The sequence below is a fragment of the Nematostella vectensis genome, chromosome 4, assembly GCF_932526225.1.
Source record: "Nematostella vectensis chromosome 4, jaNemVect1.1, whole genome shotgun sequence".
NCBI lineage: Eukaryota > Metazoa > Cnidaria > Anthozoa > Actiniaria > Edwardsiidae > Nematostella > Nematostella vectensis.
Genome location: NC_064037.1, coordinates 7,210,297 through 7,238,039, shown reverse-complemented (window position 1 = coordinate 7,238,039; position 27,743 = coordinate 7,210,297). Strand labels below are relative to the sequence as shown.

The following is a 27,743-nucleotide window of genomic DNA, read 5'->3' as shown; positions in this document are numbered from 1 at the left end:
ACTAAGGTATTTTTATACTTGTTTTCTAAAAATAATCATCCATTAGTACTGGATAAATTTTGTTAGTTGTCAGAGGGGCGGAAAAAATGAAATTAGTCGGGAAGCGTTTGGGACATCAACGTTTTTTTTTTTTTTTCTGTCGTGTAAAAAAAATGAATACTCAATACGGCACCGGAAAGGCAAGACAGAAAAGAATGAGTTTATTTTAAAAACAAGATTGAGATAATATTGGCTTTTACAATACTACAGTTTGAAGCTGGGACCGGGTAATGTGTGTTGTTTCATCGAAAAGTCTGAGGATGTCAAAATATTCGACTTCCACTATGAAATCACGTGACTTTTTGGGCAACAAACCCACGCTCGCACAGGCTCTTGGCGGCAAAATAACAACAACCCAAAAGACAACACATTCAACGCTAACGAATCAGCCAGAAATTCTCTTTTTTCAGAAAGAATTTTTATTGAAGGGTTTTACTTGATCGCTTTCACTTTTGTGTTTATTTTGGGTGTGTTTGCTATTCAAAAAGTCACGTGATTTCTTAGTGTAAGTCATCTACTTATTTCACATCTTTTCAATTTCAACTCTTTCATTACTCTATTTAATTGAGGTTTCTCAAACTTTGAAAAATATTTTTTTTCACGGTGATCTAATTTTAAAACCCAAAGTTATACCAACGGACTAATACTTTTCCGGGAGCTCAAAGCTCTAATAAATGCTTTATATAGTGCGCGAAAGGCAGCTCGAGAACGTCTATTGGCAAAAGTCAGTTAACGCGTGAAAGGAATAGATCAATGTTTTTTTTAATAGCTTTTAAGCTCGTCCTATCATAGCAAACTCCCGCCTACCCAATCTCACCCTATACTAGAACTGACTTGACAAGGCATCAAGTACGTTATCGAAGACATTTATTAATGTTAATTAGTATTTCCTGAACAGACTTATTCTCCTTTACAGTCACCAACGGCGTTTATCAGACGCTTTAATCGACGGAGACAGTCGACAATCGACAAGGAACAGTATCACAGATTCCAAATGATATCGGAAATTTCCCGTTCAGTGTTTGATACCTTATCAATCAAACCTTGTAATCAATGTATCGAGGGTCCTGTCAACGTTGTAAAGGATAACAGAAATCGGTTATAATTAGTAGAGAAAAAAGGTTTTAGTATGATTTGACGAGAATTCGTCACCAAAAAACCATCATAAAAGAATTAAATAAAACAAAAACTACTACTGCCCTAACCAAAGAATTATCTGTTTACAAGGGGACAGGGTTTTTTTGCCATAGCATGTTTTTCGCATTCCCTTTCGTGCGATAACATTCTCGTATTGAAAGTTCGTTCTTGGCTCGCCCTAAATTTTAATAAAAAATATTTTGTATTTAGACGAAAATTTGGCAGAGTTGAATTCCGGTTTTGGGGGAATTGTATTTATTCTTCTGGTTCACGAACACGACTATTTGGCTTTTTGTATTTATTGATAATTTTAGGTGTGTACTACATTCCTGTCTTTTTTGATCCGAGAAAGGGCAAACGCTTGAAACGTCAGCGCAACTATTCTGTTTCACAGAGGCGTTCAACATAATTTTTCAGCCTTGTGTTGATTCATGGCTTGTCTACACCACGCCTTCGAGACCATCTAGTTTTTCTACAGCTTGTTTGTATTCTTCTAGTCATTATTTTTTGAACGAACGACTTTACTACTATCCTTTTTCTACATAATTTCAAATATAAATACTTTATCAAGATATCAAAGCACAGTAAAATGTAAACGTAGCCGGTTAAGTATACGATATTAAGTATCCCTCGGGACTAAAAGCCTTTTAGTGAAGAAGAGCAATTATTTTAGGACTTTGTATAGGGGTCACTTTTTTATAACAACGTCCAGGTTGGGATTTCGCTAAATTCTAAGAACATGCTAAAAACATGGTGAGACTCAGATAGCAGCAATATATATATATATTTTTATTAGAGTGTTCGCTCTAAAAATTAAGAATCAAATCGTGTTCATACTGGATCATTTCTGTAGTTCTGTCTTTACTCAGCTGGTGTGTATGATTTCAGGTCACTGAATTTTGACATCGATAAGAACGTTTTCAGCCTTGAAATGCTCCAAAACTAAGAACGGCTCATCCTCAACTGAAAATTAGACATTTAAAAAAAAAAATATCCAGATATTCTTGGAGAAAATTCAAACCGACAGATGCTGCGGGAAAGTAATAAAAATTAAAGAGCATTTTAGATTGAAGAAAAAACAGTGCGAACAAAATACTATTTGCAAACCCTCGTGAAAATCTGTACAACCAAAACTATGCATTTTTTTTTATTATTATTATTAGAAAACGTGTCTGTAATTACTCAGAGAGAATCCAAATAAGGGTTTAGGGACAGTGCTGAAAAACGCAAGACTAGTTCCAGTACCGCGCGGTTAAACTAGCCTTTTTGTTTTGAAATGGCGGCGTTTTACCGGCGAACTGTCACATTTCGACGAATGCTAAGAAAACTAGACCAAACCTAAGGCTATAATTTTCTTTATGACTCCCTCATTATCAAACAAATCTGTCGTCTTTTGTACAGTATGGTTTTAATGCTGTACAGTAAGTCAAAACAGCGACCGAAGTCAGCCTTTCGTACCTTTACTCAAACGATTCAACACTGAGATTTTGTTTGTTTTCGCCAGAACACGCGCATGCGCATACGTTATGCAGCACTGTCGGGTTTAGGTTGTGTGATTACTTTTTTATCCTTGAAAATGCTATTTACCTTGCAAAACTTTCTTTGTTTGATAAAAGTCACGAAACAAACAAAAATCAAGAGGAATTTTCAAGTTCTATTTTCTTACTGAGCTTCCTTATTGAAACTCAAGTACTCTTTGTAACGGTCCTTCTACCAAGAAAAAAAAGCAAATAAAAATATATATAAATTACCCCAAGCACGTGGTTTTGGATAATTACTGAACGTGAAACACCAAAGAATGATGTTCGGTTCAAATTTTTGTCTTTAAGACATCCAGATAGAGTGTCCCGAAGAAGCCTAAATAAAGATATAGACAGAAAAATATATAACAAATGAATTTAAGGTTAAACGTATCCTCCAAAAATAGTCAGCATATTTAATCGCATCTTCCCATTAATCATCAAGCCTATTGGAGTCTGAAAGCGGATGTATTCCGTGGATATTACAGGGTCTAATAAATATCACAGAGGAAGACATTTGTTATTGGTCCTGGTACAAATGCACCTGTTTGAAGTCCTAAGGTGACCTTGTTCCCACGCCAATATCATGATCGCACGCGCTCTTGTCAGGGAAGATGACGCATGTACGATTAATCTGTTTCATTGTTTAATATTGATCGCTTCTTGGATTAAAAGTTACCCGTTGGTCACTTGCATACAACCAAGCTTGTATGGTAAAGGGTAGATGCCTGTTTTCTTGAATACTAACATATTTCAGTGGTTATCAAACTTTGATAGCGTCAATTAAGTAAGATTTACTTTATAGAGGCCGGTATGTGTCAGGTAATGTTGAACCTATTTGCACGCGATTATCGTTAGAATTTGGAATACGTTCGTTCGCAGTTGAGCTACTTTTTTCAGACAAACGAAAACATGGCCCGGGCAAAGAGTGTTTGCAATTCCCGAATGAGTTTTAGCCATGGTCTGTACGGTGTTGAGAAGAGCAAGCAAAAAGTAGTTAAGGGCAAAGCGAGAAAAGGGTTGTATTTTTCTTTCATCCGATGCAGTCGTGCCCGGCCATATGCAGTAAATCTTGAGACCGGGCCTGCTTTTAAAAAAGGTTTGTTGTTTTTTTTAAATAAAACCTCTATTAAAGAAATTTGTGCTTCTTATCTTATAGAAAAGAATATCTAAATAATAAAAAGCACCAAGATATGCGATGGAGGGTGAGGGAGTTGCTGGAAATTATGAATTTGCCCGATTCAGAAGTGGTGAGAAAAGTGAGCAGATAACTTGCATTTTGCTTTTACGATAAATTTTGAGCAGTGATCGAATAAAGCACATTTTAGTTTCATTTAGTTGCACTCAATCCACTTTTTTTCTTTTTTCCACAAAAAAAATTGTCCCTTTCCAAAACTCTCAGCTTTCCTCTTTTGAAACAACAGTGTTTGGAGCATTTATGATGATGCGCTTACTTTGTCCCTGGAGTTCTTCTGGGTTTTCGGTGCTCTCGGGTTTCCTGTGCTTGATGATGTGACGTCACCCGAAACCTTTTCTGTGTTTGCTCTCCTCAGTTTCCCTCTCCTTGCGAGCAACCACAGGAATCCATAACAGATCGCCAGGTGCTAGACTATGAGATTCGCTTTATCAAGTATTTTTGTTCCCACTAGTAGAGGCCTTTCAAAATAGCCCAGCGAAATTCGAAGAAAAAAGGTTTTTAACCTAACGAGAAAGAAGCGCGGCAAGTTCTAAAAAGTTATTCGTTGATATAAGGGCAAAACAACTTAAAACACAGGGGGGGGGGGATTCTTGGAGAGAGACATTTCATTTAACAGCTAAGATTGTTTCTTCTATAGAAATTTAAATTAAGTTTTTTAATGGTAAACAACAACAGTATTAAATGTGACTAAACTTTTGAAACTAGCCGTAACTTTAAAACTGTTTTTAATCTATTTAACCTTTAATCGTATTGCAGGACTGAAAAAGAAACTCATTATTATATAAAATTGTACAATTGACGTTTCTCTGACGCGCATGGAAAGCATTAAATAAACAAAGGCTCTCGCTACTCATGCATGATAGATAGCAAGAAGATTCCCCGTAAATGGGACCATCCTTAACTTTATTCGGCTTGATAGAATATAGTTTTTATGACTATGTAAGCACAGTCAGTAAGGTTCTCTTGGGTTAGTTTCGAGTACTTTTCTATGGGGGAAGTCATTTCTCCATCTTTTTTAAAGATCTTGGTATATGGTTGGTATGCGATATACGGTTGCTATAGCTACATTTAGTTGGTAAATGGTAGCTATAGCTAGATAATGAATTATTTAGTCAACGGCTGCTAAATTAACACCTGCAACTCAAACAGATTTCTTGGAGATGTGACGAGGGAAGGATGATTCTCAAAATGCATTCCTTTGGGTGAACGTTAGTAGCATGGACAACAAAATTAAAATCACACTTTGTACTTTGGTAAGCTGAAGCAAACATTGCAACGTGTGTATTAAAATCACGGCCAATAATTTAGATAGTTTTATTGCAATATCAAGCAATTCCATTAGAAATGTTTTATAGACTATATATCCAAGGCAAATCATAGTCAGTTGTTACTTTTGATTTTTTGGGGTTAAATCTCTGTATTCTTGGTAAGGTTTTGATATTCGGCTTACGCAGAAGCAGGATTTACAAGATACTTTGTATTTTTTAGAATTTCCTTTGGCTCGTATATGGGTCGGTGACTTCATCAGGTAATACAATATGTATGCTTCTTATTGTTTTTCTTTTCTTTTTTTATGTTATTTTTCTACATTTTTAACTTCTCCGTCATATTCTACCTGTTTTCTTTACGTTTTTCAGTTTTTCTTCTCATTATCTAAAAACCTCTCCTTTTCCCTTTTACTAGTCCTTATTTCTTTAGATATTCTCCATTGTCATTCTTCACCTTTTTTTTATGATAGTCTTCGCCTGTGGTGATCTAAACCAGTTGTGATAGATGAAGGGATTAAGTCTGCAAAAAAGGCTCTATGTAATCATGCACGAATATTTTTATTTGCCGTTTTCTTAATTGTACATTTTTTATGTTATTCTTTTTTTTTTAATCAAAACGCAGACTTCTCCAATGCCAAAATCTTAATGTTTTGCTTTGTTTTTTGCTATTTAAACAGAGAACTGTATGGACGCTCTGGGTCTTCAGTCTTATGCTATCCATGACAACCATTTGACAACTTCCTCTTCGCTGGAGCCGAATACAACCTTTGGGCCAAGCAATGCGCGGCTTCACCATGCGCATGCGTGGTGTACGAGTGATGCTGACCCCTTCCTAAAGATAGACATTGGTCGTGTCGCAATTATTCAAGCAATATCGACCTCAGGGGACCCCGGTGAGAATGGTTTTGTCAAGTCGTACAGACTGGCTATTGGAATCAATGAGGATAACTTGCTTTATCTTGTAAAGACAGGAGCAGTCGTTTATGTAAGTACCATGTTAGTTTCTGCATAATGTGTAATCACGCCGCCATTTTACACTACCGTACAATACCGACTCACTAAAAGAATCCATTTCCATCGGCTAATTCAAGCAAGTAACTGATATACTTTTAATAAAATGTCGTTAATGAGGTATTCACCTTTGATCGTGGGTGGATATTTTCAAGTTTTCTTGCAAATAAGTAAATGGAGCTCAATTATAAACATTAATAAAGCAGTGGTTGATCGACATTCTATAAAGGGTCGTGTATTGTTTCGTATTTCTTTTTGCGCATAGTGTTATAGTGCGACTGGCGAACAGAAACCCCTAAAATCTATAAACGTTGCTTCTGACTTGCATAAAAAAGCATTAACAACTACAAATCAAAATCTGCACTTTTGCACTTTTTAGAAAATGGCTAAGTAACGGGAATAATCTGGCACTTCATTATTTTTAGTTAGTAAAACGGGCATTTTTTTTAGAATACCATTTAAAAATGCACTATGTTACACCTTTCAGAAAGGTTGTTAAGCTATAGTTTCTAGCGAACATTCTTAAAAATGGCCTTTACTCATTAAATCGAGGGCTCCTTTATAATATTAGTTCGTCTTAGCCATTTTTGCGTACCTTATCCAGAGTCTGGTTCCTTGATGAATGGCCAAAATCACACAGTCTATAGCCATGTTTATTAAAATGCCTATTTGGGGCGGTTGGGAATGTAAATATCGTTAAAAATCCTGACAACTATCAAAACCGGAACTCTTTTAAATAAAACAAGTGTTATTTTATTTGTCCGTTTGTATTACATGTGGTTATGCTATACATAAATTTAATGAATACACGATTTGGCCGCACCTGCTCTCTGAAGCTCTCCGTAAATTTACCATGCTCTCTGATGCTCCCCGTAAATTGACCATCCTCTCTGATAGTCTCCGTAAATTTACTAGCTCTCTAAAGCTCTCCGTAAATTTACCATGCTGATGTTCCGCTCTTAAAGCCGCATTATCACCAGTTCAATTCCGGAGGTCCGACGCAAACCTCAACCGTTAAAAGACAAAAGAATCTATTAGAATCCGAGATATTTAACATGCCATCCGCTCTAAATTATCAATCACATCCTCAAAGAAACTTGCAAATATACACACTGCTTTCAATATTTTAAAATATTTTTTCGCGTTTTCCGTTAAAAAATCATAGGAGATTGTAACGTAAACGACCGGAAGTAAAATGGTGACAATGCGGCTTTAATTGTCACGCACTAAGGCAAATGCTCCGAAATGTCCCCGTAAATTAACTACTAAACAGCTAAATATAGATTAAAGAGCTTGAAGTAACAGAGAGGACCATTATTCGAGAGCAAATAACGAAGAGGGCGAAGAATCATAAAAACCTCTCACACACTCGCAAAAGAGTTGCGGAACAGGGAACTTCCTAAAAGATTTTGCTAGTGGTTCAATCTCCCCTTCCTCGGGATCGCTGGCAGTATAATCAAAGTCCTCGGAAGGTTCGCTTGGAACGCCGCGAAATTCTTAACAGGTGGCCGGTTCATCTGGCGCACGATTCTCGTCAATCTTCGAATGATTCGAAAATACTCTTCCTAATATCACCATCGAATTCCGCTTGTTCTTCCAAAGTACCCTTTCTTCCCTTAATAAATCGATTCAAATTACAGTCTTTGTCGTTTTACGGGGTGGTTGGAATCTTTTCATACTGCGTTTTGCTTCCTTTGGGCTGTTTGGATTTCAAATGTTCAGTAACGAACTATAGTCTGTCGGACTATTCACACTGTCTGTCGAACTAGATCCTTCGCCTGTGTTTCCGCAGACGTAAGATTTAGAAAACGCCATTTGATCAGTGATTGGTGCATTTCGATCCGAAAATGGTTTTATGCTCACGGTTCCTCACGGTTGCTCACTGTGCTGTCATTTGATTGGTGGAGATTGCGATCCGAAACTTTTCAAAAATCATCTCCATCTCAGTTGGGCTCAGGTCGACGGTTTCACCGCACAAGAAGTATCGCACTGAAGGTGAGTCATCGTAATATTTTTCTAAATTATTCTTCGAAAACTACTCTCTACAAATTTAGTATGAGTTCCTAGCCATATCTCTGGACCGATAGATGCTTAGTAAAGGCGCGATATCGAACATTATCACTGATATTGAGATTAGGATATTATCATTGTTTTCCTCTAATATAATTGTTTTCCTCTATTATCATTGTTTTCCTCTACATGCTATTAGATAGTGGTTAGACCCCTTTCCTCTATTGTGATATTATTGGAGATTATCTTATTAGAATCTACTAGATGTCTACTTAGAAACCCCCCTTTCCTTCTGATGAACCCTCGATATTGTGATATTATCGGAGATTATCTTATTAGAATCTACTAGATGTCTACTTAGAACCCCCCCTTTCCTTCTGATGAACCCTCGATATTGTGATATTATTGGAGATTATCTTATTAGAATCTACTAGATGTCTACTTAGAACCCCCCTTTCCTTCTGATGAACCCTCGATATTGTGATATTATTGGAGATTATCTTATTAGAATCTACTAGATGTCTACTTAGAAACCCCCCTTTCCTTCTGATAAACCCTCGATATTGTGATATTATCGGAGATTATCTTATTAGAATCTACTAGATGTCTATTTAGATCCTCTCCTTCCATCTGCTTTACCCCTTGATATTGCGATATTATCGGAGATTATCTTATTAGAATCTACTAGATATATATAGAGATTCCTTCGTCCTCTCTGCTGGACCCTCGATATTGTGATATTATCGGAGATTATCTTATTAGAATCTACTAGATGTCTATTTAGAAACCCCCCTTTCCTTTTGCTGAACCCTTGATATTGCAATTTTATCGGAGATTATCTTATTAGAATCTACTATATATCTATAGAAATTCCTTCGTCCTCTCTGCTGGACCCTTGATATTGTGATATAAAGAAATCAATAATAATGACTTGGCACAAATCTTTAAAGAAAGATAATATGAAAGCAAAAGAAACACTAAACTGTTATTTCATTTTTTGGCTTAAAATGCTTTCTGCATAAAGCAATGCATTGTCTTTTGCTGCAATTTTATTTTCTAGGGATTTGTGTTGACAACCCCATCAGTGATATCAAATGGTGAATGATGATTCTTAATCAACAGCCCCCTGGGTATTCCAAAGTACGGGGGGGGGGGGGGGGGTGAATAGGTTGGCGGATCGGCGGATTCGGCCCCGAAATGCTAACGGATTACGGATTTTGATTATTATTTCAGCGGATTGGCGGATTTTGGAAATACGGCGGATCACGGATCTGCCTACAATTTGGGCGCGGATTTCGGATTTCGACTGCTTTGACGGTCCAATTTCGGATTTTAAATGAATTCCGGTCGATGCTATTGTTTATCTGTCAAACCATGCGGATCTAAAAATATCTGCGGATCCACGGATTTGCCCCAAAAATGTAGCGGATCGGCGGATTTACGTACCCCTATTCACCCCCCCCCCCCCCCCCCTATGACTCTTTATTATTAAAATTATAGATGCCTAGCCTCACTGATGAGAAAATAAAGTGACTTGCCCATAGCCACAACAAGAATGATGTAGGCAGCAGAAACAGAATGGCAGCCAGGGTGGCAAGCTGTTTTCAGTGGATATGATATACACACTTGCCCAAAAGAGTGAAGTCTCAGCTGAATGGCAGGAATCTTGCTGCAGGATGTTTGCTTCAAGGAAACCAGGTAAAATCATTTCATTTGCATAAACAACAGACTTTCATTTACTGTAAAAGGATGCTATATATTAAAAGGCCTATGTATTTATTAGCCAGAGATCTACTAACAAGTTTCAAAGGCCTGCCTCATATTTTCCAATCTTCAATAAAAAAAGTATCATTATAGCATTGAAAAATAGACTAAAACAATAATGATTGTAAAAAAATGTTTTTCTAGAAAAAAATGGATATATGTTCAGAATTCCTTAGTTATCTCCTGTGTACATGAAAATGACTGCATCAAATTGAGGACACTTTTTTCATTAGTTTTTTCGACAGTAATCTAATTTCTGTTTATTAAGAAAGTGGTTTCATAGGATGGGGGGACTCCCATAAAAGCAAACAGGGATGAGTGATTGTCAGCAAAATCAATTTTAACTCTTGGGTGTGGTCAACAGCCATTTTTTTAAAATTCTTGATAGATGGGAGTGGTCCATGCAATTTGTAACCTTATAAGTGCTTAAAAGCACTAATAAACATTTTTTTCAGTTTTTCCTGATTTTCTTTGCAGATGTATTTTTCCCAGAACCAACCCAAGAAGATCAGCGGCAGAGACTCTGTCACGCAAATCCCGTCACGTGACTAGCATTTTCACTTTCCAACTACTGTGAAGCCTGAAGCACCTGAACTCTAACGTTAGCTAGCTAATGATGATAGGCAACTTGCACTAATTTTGATCACATAACTTTTTGGGTGCCAAAGTATGGTCTTCTTGAATAAAAGTTGATAAAGTAGAACATGTCCACTTTGAGTCAATGGTTTTATAACAAACCCTTCAAGCGGTCGATAAGTCCATTATGCTTAATATAGATATCAAGCGGTGACAACACGTCATCAAATTAACCATATAGCTACAGAAAAGACTGTCTATATTCAACCAGGTCAAGAGACTCCAAGTAATCGTCCATTTCGTCGACAAGTTTCGTTTAGCTATTCGCAGATTGTCGAAATGGACCATGATTAAACAGAATGAGACTGTTTTTGATCTCGAAAAAGTTCAAATGGACAAGACCAAAGAATGGTTATATCCGTGCTTTTTTGAAATAAGCGTATCGGTAAAAAAATGACAACTCTGGATAGGGTAAATTAAGAAAACTCCCGTAAAAGTGTAGGCGTACTAGCAGATTATTTCTCGTAAATGATCAGATCTTATATCAAAGTACATATACCGCTAACCACAAATTGAGAAAAAGGACCGAAGAAGGCAAATGATGCATGTTTTTCTATCCTTTTATACCGTTACTAAGAAAATATCACTTAAGTGCAAAAGTGCAGATTTCGTTTTAATGTTGTTATTTTTGAACTCTGATTCTTGTTGCAATTTCCTGATTTTTTTTATAATCTAGCAATAGAATTACAAGGTATGTGTGGCTATTGGGAAGGCGATTTTTTAAAGTTTCTTACATAGTCGAGTCCTTAAATTTTGATTTATATTGGAGCACCATTCTAGTTTTTTAACTCTTTCTTCATAATGGGGTTCCTTCTAGTCAGTAAGAGAGATTGTGACGTCAAAGGAGGACATCTTCTTTTGGATGGCTTTCCCCAGTCCCTATTGCCTTTTAACGGCCAACCACAGGCTTACCATCCTCCCGTTGTTATCATTAGAATTTTTTTCCCGGACATAATTACAAAATAAAGGTCGAATGAAATCTCATAAAGTTGTCTTTGATGTCAAGAAATTGTAAAAAAATCCAAATCTTATGGATTCACGATTTATTGACAACTTTTTGAGATTTCATTCGACCTTTATTTTGTAATTATGTCCAGAAAAAAAAAATATGATGATAACAACGGGAGGATGGTAAGCCTGTGGACCAAAGGAATACCGAACAGTGTACTATGGTCTAGGGTATGCTATGATGCCAATAATGCCATTTTAGTTTCCAGGCAACACAAATGGCGGTGAGGTGGTGAAGAACCTCCTGGAGCCGCCGACCGCTGGACAGCATATGAAGATCGAACCGGTCACGTGGTACAATATGCCGTGTTTGAGGCTCGAACTCTACGGATGTGAACCAGGTATAAATTACGAAGGATTTGTCCATATGGTGTGAGGGGAGGGGAGTTACAATATATATTCGACGTGATTTCAAGGATTTTTCCATGAAAGTGAAAAGGGGAGGGGGACGTATCATCACTAATTAACTTTGTGTCACAAAATCATTTTAAACTTTATCTTTTTAGCTCATTTATCCTCAGGGTTTTGCCCCACATTAAACTCTGAACCTTTCGAGTTAACTTCTTTGTTTTGCCTTGTCTGTGAATTTATTGTAATAAACTTTTGCTGTTGACTCAAAAAAGTTGAATAACGTTTGCTCTCAACGGAAAGCTCTCTTAGAAATTGATTACCGTAAATGATTTAATAAACGCCTCCTATCTAAAGAACGCCTCCTAACTAATGAAGGCTCCCCCCTAAGCTTACAAGTTTGTATTGAACGCCCCTCTCTAATAAACGACCCCTATTAAACGCCCCCTCTGACTCTGCCTCCTAGCTTAAAAACAAACGAAATAGGAATTCCAGTTATATAAATCTAACTCAATTGCCTCCTCGCTTAATATCTGAGCTTGGCTTCTACTAGGGGATACTTGACTAATGTCAAGAAACGTTTACTATGCAGGCTATAATTCAACGCGATCCTGACTGAGATTAGAACCCCACTGCACTTGGGTTTGTTATATTGTTATAGTTTGTTAAGAACACCCCTCTCTAATAAACGCCTCCTATTTATTGGACGCCCCCCTTAAGACCATCGTAATTCAATCAACACCCCTCCCTTTTTTTAGATCATTTAAGGTAATTGTTATTTAGCCAATGCCTAATGGGACATTTTTGTATCTAAAGGTGAAGATAGAATATAAACTACTCCATGTTCCATTAAGCTCCTCTATATTCTTTCAGATCCGTTTAATGCGCTTGGCCTACACGATGGAAGGATTCCCGACTCATCAATCACAGCCTCGACCGTCTGTTGCAATATACCTGCCTCAAGAGCACGTCTGAATCGTTTAGATTATATGGATGATCAGTTCTGGGGCGCAAATATCTTGGATACAAACCAGTGGCTTCAAATTGACCTTCAACGGCGGCAAGTCCTGTCAGCGGTTGCAACTCAAGGCCGTATTAATACAATTCAATTCACGACAATGTACTACTTGGCTCATGGTATGAACAGCGCAGTGTGGAGCCTATATCCAAGCGACTCCTCACCTAAAGTGAGTCATGCGTTTTCAATTATTGATAAGAGGTCCGGTAACGCCCTGTAATCAAAGAAACGTCATTATTAACATTCAACGTAGAAAATCCAAATTTCGAGTCTTTTATCTAGGTTTTAAAAACTAATTGGTCTGGATAGGACGTGCGCGCATGCGTGATTGAGCCTACACCCCTAGCTACGTGTCTACATGTATTGCAACCTCGTTCCTAGGTCCATCTCCATTTCCTGTTATTTGGTTTGGCGCCATTTCTAGTGGCGTACGAAGGGGGGGTTGGAGTGGGATGTTGGGGAGTGGGGTGGTTATGTTGCCCCCCCACCCCACCCCCACACCCTATGACATCGATTGGTGGCAGGACATAGCCCGAGTGTTTTTATCGTTCTGGCTATGAATTTTTCCTTTCCAACTTTATTTAATTTTAGTAAAATTCTTTGATACTAAGACTAGGTTGCGACCCAAGTCGACCCTAGTTTGACAATTTTAAAAACGATTATATTGCAGTTCAAATGGATTTCGTTGAAATCATTTGTATTAATCAAAGCATTCAAAATTTGCGAAAACGCTATAAACACCGAATTTATTCCAACGTAGTCGAATGATTTAGACATCTCTCCACTTTTGCCTTTGCTAACATGCTAATAAATTCCAGTATACTCCTTGCCTTATCTTTTTCAGCCTTTAGGCAATGCACATTGGAACATCGTGGCGAATCATATCCTTTCGCCGCCTGTTTATGCTCGTTTTTTGCGCTTCCTTCCACAAACATACCGGGATCATATTGTACTACGGGTGGAGCTATTCACGTTTGGTATGGGTAAGTAATTCAATAGATCAACAAGAGTATCTTCGGAGATTAAGGACATATTGCGCTGCGGTTACAAGGCCCAAAAATACTGTCTAAGAAAAATCGAAAGTTGTTCGGGTACTTGGGAGTTTGAGTTCCTCTGCCTTTCACCCTTACCAGCCCTCACTTGTTATTTTTTCCATCTATGGAAAACGAATTATTGAAAGTAATCTTATATAAAGTAACTATCTGAAAATAAAGTATTATGATTCTTTTACTGAATTCGATGGAAAATATCGCAACAGCTCCCACAAATCAGCGGATGGAAATGGATGCTTCACACACTATAGTACTTTGCTAGGCGACTGACAGAGGCACTGCAAAGCTCTGTTTACGATAACCTTTGCTCCTAACCCTAGCCGGATTGGATGTAACCAAGTTACTTTTAAAATGCTTCTGACATCGTTTATTTATCGCTGGCTAATGATTTTGTTTTAAGCGTCTGTCGGAGAACTGACTAAGTTCCTACCCTCGTCGTCCTTCACGGCTTCCAGCGCTTACAACTCATTAGATGTCCCAAGAAATGGTCAACTTCACTCAAACTATGGGAGTGGAGGCTGGTGCCCTAGTGTACCAGGAGCCACCAGCTGGTGGGGTGTTGATCTAGGTCACGTGATGGTTGTCATGGGAATTGTCATACACCGCAGGGATGCCAACAAAGAGTTTGTCAAAACTCTCAATTTGGAGTACAGTACTGATGGCAGCCAGTGGAAGTTTTTGAGCGAGGATGGAGGCTCGACACCTAAGGTAAAAAAGGCGGTACAGGGGAGACTGCAAAAGGGGAAGAGGGGCGTGAAAATCATTTACCAAAGGAAATGACTGCTAGGTTAAAAGAAAGCAATCCTTTTTTTAAACAAGCTTCCTTGATAAGGCCGAATGGTATCCCAATTAGAGGGTGCTTATATGCCAGGGTGGATACGGGATTTCCCGAGGGGGATCCATCTTGGAAATTACAGGCAACAAATTTGTAGCTTTTTAGTTCCTTTCACTTATTTTAATCCAAAAAGAGGTGGATCTACTATGAATCATATCAATCAATGGCTGTGGCTGTCTTTTTTCTAAATGGTCTAAAAGAGCCTGGGGCGAGCGCGCGGGAAACCTTGGAAATGGACTTAGCTCCATTTCCAAGATGGCTGTCAGCAAAATCGTAGTAAACCACGAATTCCTGCAAGTTCACGTTGAAATTTCCGACTTACAAAGTTCTAGAGCTATAAAAACCTGATTGAAGCGGACTCACAAATATGGTATGTAATGCCTTATAAGGAAATGACCGAGCGAGCTTAGAAAAACGACATTTTTCTAAACAAGACTGACTGATTCTTATGACAATTTTTGCTGTATATAAAAAATTTATTCAGTGCATGCAATGACTATAGCTTGAAAATTGACAATGGTGGGGTAAACGCAGAGGGGAAACCTAAAAAAAACATAATTAACTTCCTCCTTCTTTCCAAGGTCATTGAAGCACTACAGTCTACAGGGGAAATAGAAGTGACCATAATGTTGAGCAAAGTGATGAAGGCTCGTCACGTCAAGATACACCCCAAGACAGGGCCATTAAATCAAAATTGGTGCATGCAGGCTGGAATTATAGGTCTACAGAAGGGTAAAGTATCGCAATCGTTGTATCTTGTTCCACCCCTTAATCTAACATCTAAAATGGCTAGTTTTTTGGGGGAAGACATTGAAAAACAAAAAGGATGCAATGACAGGATATGGAGCGAAATCTGGTATTCACCAGGTGTCCTTTTTGTGTCTTTTCATTCGAAATCTGCGAGACCTTAGATTTATATACAGTGGGGAAAAAACATTCGTAAAATAGTTGGTAGTATCCCTGAAGGATCTCTTCAGTTTTTTTTTTTTATCACGATCTTCTTGTCTTCTTATTAAGATACGCTGTGCTGTCTTTTTTTAGAATTATTGCAAACGGTGCTGTCTTTTTTTAGTATTCTTGCAATCGAAAACGGATCCCTCCAGTCTTCTGTATGACTACAAGAGTCTTCGTTTTCTTTTCTATATTTTAAACAGCGGCATAGCCAGGATTTTTTTAACAGAAGGGAACCCAAAAGGCCCTTTCAAGGCATTTTCTTCTGTAAATTAGATAATGTCTATTTTTGGCTGCTAGAAGGGGGGGGGGGGGCGGCTACGCCTCTGTTCATATTGTTTTTTTTATTTTTGTCTTTTGGTTTTAGCTGTTCATTGCCAGGAGGGTTGGAGGTCATTCCGTAATCACTGTTATCTAGCCTTCGTAGACACTGCGAGGGTTACTCATGATCAAGCGACTCAGGCGTGTGCAGAACTTGAAAGTCAACTGGTTGATATAAGAGACGAAATTGAACGTGAATTCTTAACTGGTCTTATGAGCGCTAATAAAGGTATGAATGAACTTAATAACTGTTCAAAGATATACAAGTGACTTTCAAACGCACGCTACACTGTTACTCTGTTAAAGAAATGTAATAAGCGAGGGACAGGCGTGACTTGGCGGACTTGGTATAAAGATGAGTTTGTCACTATCGGATAAAGGCGAAACCCGAAAGAGAAAGCTCCCCTATTTAGAATGCTCGCGTTAAGGTGCGCCCCTTTTATAGTGCGTGATGTGTCAGGCCTTATACACTGAATGTATAGCCACTAAATGTAGGGCCATTTGTTAGAAAACCTTCCCTGTAAAAAGTAACCCTCCAAAAATAAAGATTATTGTATTGTATTGTAATCAATTTGGATGTGGTCAACAGCAATTCTTACACCCCTAAATTGCACATTTTGTCATTTAGGCTGTGGTCGAAGCAAATTTCTAAATCGAAATACCACTTGAACCAAACACATTTAAAGTCCCCTCCATCTCTATCCTGACGACATCTAGTATTCAAGTCCTGTTGTTATTGATTAAAGAGCCCACTCCCCGGCTATTCTATGTCTATAATTCAGTAAGACGCTTAGGGATCAATTTTGTCTTAACAGCTTTAATATTTATATCACCAACGCCACACCCAGAGCCACCGAAAACCTAAAAAAGGAACTATGCCGCATCTTCAACAACAACGGACTCCGAATCACCATTGAGGCAAACAAACAAGTTGTCAATTTCCTAGACGTCACCCTCGACCTAAAACGTAATGCACACCAGCCTTATACAAAGCCGGACTCCTCGCTACAATATGTCCACCGTGAGAGCAACCACCCGCCCTCCATCACCAAGAACATCCCTGCTGGTATCAACAGACGCCTATCTGCCCTATCTTCAGACCAAGCCTCCTTTGACCAGACCGCGCCACCTTACCAGAAAGCACTCGACGATAGCGGATACAACTACACGCTACGCTACGAACCCAACACCGTAACCAACCGTAAAACCTGCAAACGCAACAACATCCTATGGTACAACCCGCCCTTCAGCAAGAACACCAGCACCAACATCGGCCACAGATTCCTCACCCTGATAGACAAGCACTTCCCGAAAGACAACCACCTCCGTAAAATCTTCAACAGAAACACCATCAAAATCAGTTACAGCTGCATGAACAACACCAAACAGATCATCGACAACCACAACAAGCGCATCATCACCGCATCGTCGGCTACCGAGATCGCCAGCTCCGCCCCTACCACTACCAACAACAAGACATGCAACTGCCGACAGAAAGACACCTGCCCTCTAGACGGAAACTGCCTACAGACATCTGTTATCTACCAAGCTACCGTAACTCGAAAAGACAACAACACCTCGGAAACATACGTCGGGCTCACTGAAAACAGCTTCAAGACCAGGTACAGAAACCACACCGCATCATTCCGACACGCCAAACACAGAAACTCCACCGAACTCAGCAAACACGTCTGGACTCTCAAGGACAGCATGATTGAGTACTTTATTTCATGGCGCATTCTTTCTTCCCACTCCACCTACAACAGTACCACTAAGCGTTGCAACCTCTGCCTCAAGGAAAAGCTGACGATCATCTGCCAACCCAAACTATCAACTCTGAATAAACGCAATGAACTCGTGTCCTCGTGCCGCCACAGAAACAAAGCCCTGCTACGAAACAATTAGAACTGTTAATCCCGTCACCGTTAAATTTTCGCGCTATCAATTTTTCACACGTTCCGCACTGTTAGCTTTCGCCCCGCATATTTAATGTAACTCACCATTGTTCCTCTTACCGCCTTAGCTAAAACTGTCAGTCTATTATCATGTAAATTTCAATGTTAATAGTATATATACGATGGTAGGAATATTCTCATTAAATCCCCTGATGAGTGGGCAACCACGAAACAGACCTGTAGGGAAACCTATGTAGTTTGTATTTTTCTCAAACCAACACTATATGCAAATATACTGTGCCAAGGAATTTTCCCTTGCTTATGACCACACGTTATATCATGTCTGTTTTTCAGGCTACTACATCGGTTTGCGCTACTTCGATGGTGCGTGGAGATATCCTAGCGGGGAAGGCGCATCCTTTTTCCTATGGACTAGCATCTACAACTCGGATACTGGCACATACCCGTGCGTATATCTTAGTGCCAGTGGATTTTCAAATGAAGAGTGCAGCAGGACTAGACCTGGTTATATTTGCAAGAAACTAACCACAGGTATGGCACATCAGACGAAACACTTTTCAGCTAATCTAAGGGTAAGGGATCCAGTTTTATTCGTTTAGTAAATGCCGCGGCTGTAGATAAATGTGCGTCATCTTTACTATACATCGGCAGAACTCAATATCGGTCGTTATATCGTCTTTATAACGTCTCTTATAGGGTCGTTATATCGTCTTTAATAGGGTCGTTATATCGTCTCTATTAGGGTTGTTATGTCGTCTCTATTGGGGTCGTTATATCGTCTCTATAAGGGTCGTTTTAGCTTGTTATATCGTCTCTAATAGGGTCGTTCTATCGTCCCTAATAGGGTTGTTATATCGTCTCTCTAGTAGGGTCGTTATTTCGTCTCTATTAGGGTCGTTATTTCGTCTCTAATAGGGTCGTTATTTCGTCTCTAATAGGGTCGTTATTCCGCTTATGCAGACCAACGCAGCTCTTTTTAATTAGCAATAGTATCCTTCTTTTTATTCTTTTCTATTTTCTTTATTTATTATCATTGTTTAAATTATTTAACAGCCACACCGATATCAGCATATTATCAAATCATTTGATTTCTGTCTAGGTTACCATGGTACGCCGATGATATATCCAAAACCAAAAGACGTCATTGCTTATGAAAATGAAGACGTTAAACTCAGTTGCCAAGCAACTGGAGACACGCCTTTCCATATTGCTTGGCTGCGCGGTGACGTCATTCTGCAAAACCGATCTAGCGACACAGATCTCGTGCTTTCTGCGGTGAAAGCGAATGACAGTGGCATATACACATGTTGCACTACGAACTCGCTCGGCTCTGATTCCAAGTCACTCGTTTTGCTGGTCAAACGTAAGTTTGCAAAGCTATGAATAAGGGGGTATCGCGTACATCAAGTCACTCGTGTTGCCCGTCAAAAATAAGTAAAGCTATAAGGGGCCATCGCATACATCAAGTCACTCGTGTTGCCAGTCAAAAATAAGTAGAGCTATAAGGGGCCATCGCATACATCAAGTCACTCGTGTTGCCAGTCAAAAATAAGTAAAGCTATAAGGGGCCATCGCATACATCAAGTCACTCGTGTTGCCAGTCAAAAATAAGTAGAGCTATAAGGGGCCATCGCATACATCAAGTCACTCGTGTTGCCAGTCAAAAATAAGTAGAGCTATAAGGGGGCATCGCATACATCAAGTCACTCGTGTTGCCAGTCGGATATAAGTAGAGCTATAAGGGGGCATCGCATACATCAAGTCACTCGTGTTGCCAGTCAAATATAAGTAAAGCTATAAGGGGCCATCGCATACATCAAGTCACTCGTGTTGCCAGTCGGATATAAGTAGAGCTATAAGGGGGCATCGCATACATCAAGTCACTCGTGTTGCCAGTCAAAAATAAGTAGAGCTATAAGGGGGTATCGCATACATCAAGTCACTCGTGTTGCCAGTCGGATATAAGTAGAGCTATAAGGGGGCATCGCATACATCAAGTCACTCGTGTTGCCAGTCAAATATAAGTAAAGCTATAAGGGGGCATCGCATACATCAAGTCACTCGTGTTGCCAGTCAAATATAAGTAAAGCTATAAGGGGGTATCGCATACACCAAGTCACTCGTGTTGCCAGTAAAATATAAGTAAAGCTATAAGGGGGCATCGCATACATCAAGTCACTCGTGTTGCCAGTAAAATATAAGTAAAGCTATAAGGGGGCATCGCATACATCAAGTCACTCGTGTTGCCAGTCAAATATAAGTAAAGCTATAAGGGGGTATCGCATACACCAAGTCACTCGTGTTGCCAGTAAAATATAAGTAAAGCTATAAGGGGGTATCGCATACACCAAGTCACTCGTGTTGCCAGTAAAATATAAGTAAAGCTATAAGGGGGCATCGCATACATCAAGTCACTCGTGTTGCCAGTCAAATATAAGTAAAGCTATAAGGGGCCATCGCATACATCAAGTCACTCGTGTTGCCAGTAAAATATAAGTAAAGCTATAAGGGGGTATCGCATACACCAAGTCACTCGTGTTGCCAGTCAAATATAAGTATAGCTATAAGGGGGCATCGCATACATCAAGTCACTCGTGTTGCCAGTCAAATATAAGTATAGCTATAAGGGGGCATCGCATACATCAAGTCACTCGTGTTGCCAGTCAAAAATAAGTAGAGCTATAAGGGGCCATCGCATACATCAAGTCACTCGTGTTGCCAGTCAAAAATAAGTAGAGCTATAAGGGGGCATCGCATACATCAAGTCACTCGTGTTGCCAGTCGGATATAAGTAGAGCTATAAGGGGGCATCGCATACATCAAGTCACTCGTGTTGCCAGTCAAATATAAGTAAAGCTTTAAGGTGGCATCGCATACACCAAGTCACTCGTGTTGCCAGTCAAACAAGTCTTCGAAGCTTTGAATAAAGTGGAAACGCCCCTGTAATGGGGGTTCAACATTTTAAAACACGCTAGAAAGTAAACGGTAATTAAAGGAAAGAGCTCTGAAACAATTTTTTGAATTACATTTTTGATACATGAGATTGTCTTGCGAATTGTTCTTTCAAAATCTATCCAAATTCTATATCCAAATTCATGGTTATTACTTTAAGCGTCGAGTGTTCTTACATTAAGCGTTGAAAATTTATTACATTGAGCGTTAACTGTTTTATTACATTAAGCGTTGATTTGTTGTTACATTAAGCGTTAGCAGGTTAGTGTTACATTAAGCAGCGATTTTTGTTACATTGGGCGTTAGTGTTACATTAAGCGGTGGTTTTTGTTACATTAAACGGTGATACACCCCGGTCACTTACATAGTCACTTACCCTTAGTTATGTTCCTTATAGAATCCCTTGAGGCATGCATAAGCCACGTGAATATCGATGACGACAACCGAAAAACGTCAATTATCACAGTCACTCCACAATACGACACCAGCCTCAACGAGCAAAACTGGTATGCATTTACTGGTACAACCGGTCGATATCGGATGCCAACGTCATGCGTTCCGCTAAATCGATGCAACACAGAGAATCCCGGATGGCTGGACGGCGACTACCCCACCATGGCCGAGGGAGTGGTCAAGAGAAAAGTCTGCTTTGCTTCCTCTTCCGGGTGTTGCAGCAACAGTGTTAGCGTGTTTATCCGCCGTTGCTATGGTTACTTCGTCTATAAGCTGAAGTCACTTCCGGCTGATTTGAAGGCTAGGTATTGCGCAAATGGATACGATGTTGGTAAGAAAGAGAAAGAAATACAATTGTCATGGTTGATAATCCTGCATATTTTATAAACCTGACATGATTATATATAAATATATATCTTTATATATACATATTGTTTTTTTTTTTTTTTCTAGACGATCCAGTTAAAGTTTTCAGCGAGTCAAACCATTTGTCTTCTCGGGCTTTAAAGGGTCACGTGTTCTATAGAACATACAATGCAGAGGACAGCTTGGAATGCATGCGCCACTGTACCCACGACCAGCGGTGTCTATCGTATAATTACAATCCAGTGCTGAGAGTCTGTGAAATGAACAATGCGACATCTGGCGAATTTCCGGCCGATTTGATTTCACGAAAAGACTTTGATTTTTACGAAAGTGTTAAACTGATAAGTAGCAAAGATATTCCGTATTTTTGAATTTTTTTTTTTTTTTTTTTTTTTTGCATTTCCGCATTTGCACTGACTGCATGCTTTCTTTACCGCGGTTCTGGGAGGGCCTGTGAGTGGGAATAAACATTCATATAAGCAGCTAGAGCAGCGGCTTAATTTAATTTACCATGATATTTAATTTCCCTAATTTTTAGATATTTTATTGCATTTTACATTTAGTAAAATTCATTGATTTACTCTGTACTTTAACAATGAATAAAAAAAAACATTTCCACACATTGCCCTGGGTCTTCAAAGGGGGGAGTTTCACTCCGTTTCCCTTCTCCTTGCGTTCCCCAGTCCCTCCAGTACCCCAAATCCCATTCCTCTTCCTAGGTCGCTATCCCGTTCTCGGTGCCCCAAAATCCCGTTTTCCTAGCCTGCGAACAGGCTTTCTTTGTGCTGCTTCGGAGTTTTAGACTTTCGAGTGTTCAGGAGCCCTGTGGCGCGCAGTTTCAGTCGGAGTGGCTCGAAATCCGCTCCCGATCTTGGATTTCCCGATTGCGCAAAGCGCGCCCGGGCGTGCTTCACACGCAGTTGAAACCCCCTCGCCATCGTTATCGCGAGGGGATTTCTCCAAAGCGTCCACATCAAACTCACTCGGCCCAAACACTAGCTAGCGCCTGTATGTAGGCTACCGTTTCCCGGACTGATAAGTGCGAACCCAGACTGGGAGGGGGGAGGGTAGTTTACCAGAAGAAACTCAAAAAGTTTCTCCCATGACAATATTCACTGCAATTTAATCCCGCACACAATTCAAACAAAAACACTTGCAAATTCACACAAGGGCGCGAAGAAGTTACAACCTTGGCTTATATTTAGACATCGCGGGGCATATGAGCCAATACGAGAGTGCATGTATATTTGGCCTTTTTTTCCTCGATTTTAGATGCTATGAAACTAACTTACTAAGTGCTTATTATTCGTATTTTTCCTCTGCTGTATAAACACAGTCAATGATAGAAATAGAACAATCCGTAACTGTAGCCGGTTGAGTGAGCTTTTGAACAAATGAATCGGAACTAACGGATCGCTCATGCTTTCAGTCTGCCCGCAAAAGGGTCAGCAAGTCATTTTCCGCTCCATTGTTTTTCTATCCGCTCTATCTCCGCTGATCCGATGATAGGTTAGCCCAAAGGCACGGACTTAGTTTGTGAATGGGTACATTCAGGAAACTTTCTGAATCGCGTTTTGTAAACAAGTTAACTCGCTCAGACAGACAAGGGCCTAGCGTGAGATTCAAGCAAGGACACGCACGTGCGTTGCATAAGTAAACAGAGCGTGTTTATGGCGTGTTGTACCGCGCAACATTTACCAACAGACTAAACGTGTGAAAATTTCAATGCGCAGCGAAAAATTGTTTTTCGTCATTAGAATATTTCTATGAGAGCGTTTTTTTTACGCCAGAGGATTTAGAAACTGTTTCATCGATCGGCTTTCATATTCGCATGTCATGTTTTTTATGCAAATAATTTTAAGCCTTAAAGAAAACGTGAATAAAATCACTTTTTAAAACCACGAAGACATCACTTGTAATGATACAGGGCAAACGTGGTTTCTTGACCGAGATTATGACGAGTTAATTTTTAAAAGAAGGATTATCCTAATACGTATCTGCTCTAAAAGCCTAATGCTTGTAAATTTGAACTAGTAAGATGAATATGAACTACATGAGTCGTGTCGAATGACATCGAACCATCGGCGGGGTGAGGATTTTTACACAATTAAAATTCATGGTATTTCAGCTGTTTAGGTTATTCACCCGTTTAGCTTCGAATGGTTGGGAGAGAACACACGAAAAACCACATTTATTTACTTTCTTTTACCTAGATAACGTCCTCAAAATAGTGCAGAGTGTAATAAAAATGCATTGTGAGAAAATATTACGCGTTTTCCGTCTCTCATGGTTCCCGTTTCGTAAGAAATAAACAAAAACATCAAGTTTCGCGCTCCTATTTCCGGCGCAAAAAAGAAACCAATCATCTGTCTGATTCTGACAGAGTTAAAAATTCGAGGCCCTTGATTGGGCAACAGCTGAAGAGAGCATATCGTGATTGGTTAAAATTGGACAATTATCAGCTGGTGTCACGTGCATGCTCTCCGCGAACCAAAAAGAAAACACTGTTCAAAACAAGGGAATCGGGGGAATAATTTTCAAAACAACAACATTCGGTTGCGGTCGCAACGAATGTGGCTCTTCTAATGCTTCAATACTTAAAAAAGTTGACCTTCAGGAAGGTTTGTTCGAAGAAGGGTCGAGTGTAGACGTAAAGGATTAAAACCAGACGAACTAGAGACGAATTATCGCTTAAAAGCACTGCCGCCATTGACCTAAAACGCAAGGGGTCTTTTGGACAGGAGCCACAATGGTGAAAACGTTCCAGGCTTATTTGCTCGATTGCCATCGAACGTACAGTTGTATTCACTGTAGAGCACATTTGGCAAATCACGACGAGCTTATCTCAAAGGTAAGTATTTTTTTTCGTTTGCTTAGTCAAAGAAAAGCAGCGAGCGAGCGAAGATCGCCTTCCCCTAAAGCTCTCGTGAACTTGTGCTAAACGACTATTGTTTGTTCTTGTCTGTTTGTAGTCATTTCAAGGGAGCCAAGGAAGAGCCTATCTTTTCAATAAAGTGTGAGCATTTATAAATGTCTCTAGATCACAGCTATCATAGTTTCGATTATTTCATCTTAGGTATGGAGCTTCTGACATTGCGTTTTGTGTATTTCATTTCCAGTGTCAACGTTGGTTGTGGCCCTGCGGAAGAGCGAGTACTTTTGACCGGTCTGCATGCAGTTTCAGATATCTTTTGCGAATGCTGTAAAACGACATTAGGTTGGAAATACGTAAGTGGCATCTTCCCCTTATTTTTTTTGTCCTTAAGAATCGCTATAGATTTTATTTTGATTAGGGACTTTTTTGTTATTTAGTAGACTTCTGTCATTTACAAGCTGGATCTTCGTGTTTTTTTTATTCCGCGTTTTTTTTTTTATTCGCTATTGATTTGACATCCGGTATTCTTTCGTTAATTTTTTTATTTCCTTTACATTTAGGAGCACGCATTCGAAATCAGCCAGAAATACAAAGAGGGAAAATACATCATCGAAATGGCACATATGATAAAAGACAATGGATGGGAATAATCATGTATTTGTTTGTCCACCGCTAGCCGACCGGTATTTGTATCAATTTATTATGATAATATCTAAAAGCTTTTCTACCATAGCTGCTACATGCTAGTTTATCACTGCAAAAATATGAAAGAAGGTTGAGTTCGTTGTTTTTTGTACATACATATAAAAAAGTAAGAATTTTTATCTAATATGCAACAGTAAAAAAACTGGATTCCTATGGAACTTTCAGTAAATTTTGTATATAATAAATACAAGACCTGATATAAGCCAGGTTTAGATATTGTAGATAGATGTAAGAGTCGCGCCAAGAGATACAAGAGTGTGTATTCGATGATGATTGTGACGGAGCGAAGACAGCTATGATTTGCGATTGTAAATATGTAAAATTTTAAACTCTGTCGATGAATTATTGTCAGGAAAGAAACGTTTAGTAAAACTAAGGTCTATTATGCAAAGTTTGTCTGATTTGTATGTGTTTATTTTTGCATTGTTTTGTTTTTATTCAAGCGCCCTCTTACAATGAAGTTATAACCCCATGCAAATGTCTAGAAAACTATGTAATGTTCAATGTATCCGCTTCTTCTTCTTTATAGGATGCCCTAAAGTTGTGAGCTTTGCTTTAACCTTGGTAAAACCACAATTCGTTTCTAAAGAAACAAAAATCCCTGTGTGTCTTCAAGAGAAAAATATTCCTTTTGTTTACATCGTGGCTCGGTTCCTGATTGGCTAACTTATATGAGCTGTCATTAGCATAATGTATCTAGCTCACGTTCGGGTCATCTGGTCTTTGGCACTACTGTAAAAAAATTTGTTTTATTTTTATGACAGCTTTAGTATTATTCCTAATTGCAAAAGAAATATGTTTATCAAAAAGAAATATTAAAACAAAAAAGGAATTTCACGGGCGTTCGAATTTATAAATTGGTTTGTCTTTTTGAGAAGGGTACGTGAGAAATTGAGAAATCGATATTTTTTACTCTTATCGTATAATTTCTTAATTCGAAATTTCAAGTCGACGGTTTTCTATATTATGTTTGTTGAACCAAGGATACTTATTTGATCTGATTAGAATGTTATCAAAAGTCCCTATCGAAAGTGTAAGCTGATTGATTGGCAGAATCGAGAATTTTCCATATTCTTGGGTTTAGAACAATCGGCAAAAAGACCGAAAAGAAGTCGAGTATCTTGTTGGTAGCAGGCTCTTCTCTCTCTGCCATCACCTGCATGTTACGTAACTAAAGCCACGTGCTCGCCAAGGTCAGCCGTGAACGGACGAGGCGGGTGTTCTTTCCTCTTGTTTCTCATACATGATCAGATGATAAGACAATTCTACTTGTCCGAGTGCCAAGCTAGGCAATAGCATGCAAACAGGATCCTGACCGAGCCACACACCTCTGTTACACCCCCACAACACCCCCCCACCAATACACCACCCTCCCCCCCCCACCCCCAATCACGAACACATGCCCTCTCAACATACCGAACTAAGAGATTCGGCAAAAATATTTTGCTGATTTGCGTCCACAAATTACTAAATACCTTTTCCTATGCCTATGGGAATAAAGGCAGTGGACTTTCTCTAATATCCAATTTTTGATCGCGTTTAAAATAAACAAAAAGCAGTCATTTGTTACGTGACGTCAAACATACACTGTCTGCCTAGATTTTCTACAGCACGTGTGAAAATGGAACTACTATAAAGCATATTTACAAAGATATTGGTTCGCTTTATCAAACCATCAGTTCTACCCCGTAAAAGAGGTAGAAAAATAATTGGCCTTATCTTTAGTGTACGCACACACGCGACGTAGTGAACGCAAAGTTGGTTGTGTAATATTGCTAACAGCCACACCCGCCACAATTGCAAATAAATCTGCTTTGATACATAGTTCTTTATGGGAGATTGTGGCTCTGACTTGAAAGTCTATAAGCGGTTTTGTCCTTTCTTTAAGAGACTATAGGTTCATTAAAGATTCTAGCCGTATGAGGCTGAGATCCGTGATAAGGTGCCAGTTTTTTTATAAGAATCTTTAGAAGATTCTGTTAAGCCGGGTGGAACCTCATGACAAAATGTTTAGATTCGTTTATTAAATGCCATGTTTGCCTTTAAACGCATTTTGCCTGCCCGTGAATTCAACACTCGCCTTTATGTATGTTGTGAAATCGCGTAACCGTATCTAGAATCAATAAAAATATTGCTGGCACGTTTAGCGGGCAGACGTTATCGCACTTCCATTGGTGTTGCAGAGGGGAATTAGACAGGGTGTCATCATAGAGCCCCTACCTCCCTCAAAAAAATTCAACGTTAAAGCCGCATTGTCACCAGTTTACTTTCGGTCGAATACGTAACAATATCCGATGATTTTTAACGGAAAACGCGAAAAATATTTCAGAATATTGAAAGCAGTGTGTCTATTGGAAGTT

General features: G+C 39.1%; 2 protein-coding genes and 1 long non-coding RNA gene across 3 annotated transcripts; all 3 read left to right on the top strand.

The window, feature by feature from the left end:
• The first annotated feature begins 5,018 nt into the window (after positions 1-5,018).
• Positions 5,019-22,425, top strand: LOC5519694. Its single transcript, XM_001639532.3, has 13 exons — positions 5,019-5,147; positions 5,383-5,422; positions 5,840-6,147; positions 11,794-11,932; positions 12,813-13,126; positions 13,802-13,940; positions 14,410-14,717; positions 15,426-15,576; positions 16,163-16,345; positions 18,366-18,563; positions 19,132-19,395; positions 21,382-21,768; positions 21,891-22,425. Exons 1-13 carry the CDS (start codon positions 5,112-5,114, stop codon positions 22,172-22,174), a joined length of 2,751 nt encoding a protein of 916 aa, XP_001639582.3. The 5' UTR covers positions 5,019-5,111; the 3' UTR covers positions 22,175-22,425.
• Positions 9,683-10,818, top strand: LOC116603427. Its single transcript, XR_004290605.2, has 2 exons — positions 9,683-9,881; positions 10,425-10,818. It is a non-coding gene; the product is annotated as an uncharacterized LOC116603427 (long non-coding RNA).
• Positions 22,426-24,303: 1,878 nt separating the features above from the next.
• Positions 24,304-25,774, top strand: LOC5519693 (protein yippee-like 1). The gene is made up of 4 exons (XM_001639531.3): positions 24,304-24,654; positions 24,776-24,819; positions 24,923-25,031; positions 25,239-25,774. Exons 1-4 carry the CDS (start codon positions 24,553-24,555, stop codon positions 25,326-25,328), a joined length of 345 nt encoding a protein of 114 aa, XP_001639581.1. The 5' UTR covers positions 24,304-24,552; the 3' UTR covers positions 25,329-25,774.
• The last annotated feature ends 1,969 nt before the right edge of the window (positions 25,775-27,743 follow it).

Bases quoted from the DNA above. Each gene is read 5' to 3' on its own strand.
- LOC5519694 (XM_001639532.3), top strand. From the start codon at position 5,112: ATGGACAACAAAATTAAAATCACACTTTGTACTTTG. The intron at 6,148-11,793 runs GTAAGTACCATG...ATGCCATTTTAG, and splicing joins AGACAGGAGCAGTCGTTTAT to TTTCCAGGCAACACAAATGG. The intron at 16,346-18,365 runs GTATGAATGAAC...TCTGTTTTTCAG, and splicing joins TCTTATGAGCGCTAATAAAG to GCTACTACATCGGTTTGCGC.
- LOC5519693 (XM_001639531.3), top strand. From the start codon at position 24,553: ATGGTGAAAACGTTCCAGGCTTATTTGCTCGATTGCCATCGAACGTAC. The intron at 24,655-24,775 runs GTAAGTATTTTT...GTCTGTTTGTAG, and splicing joins ACGACGAGCTTATCTCAAAG to TCATTTCAAGGGAGCCAAGG. The intron at 24,820-24,922 runs GTGAGCATTTAT...TTTCATTTCCAG, and splicing joins GCCTATCTTTTCAATAAAGT to TGTCAACGTTGGTTGTGGCC.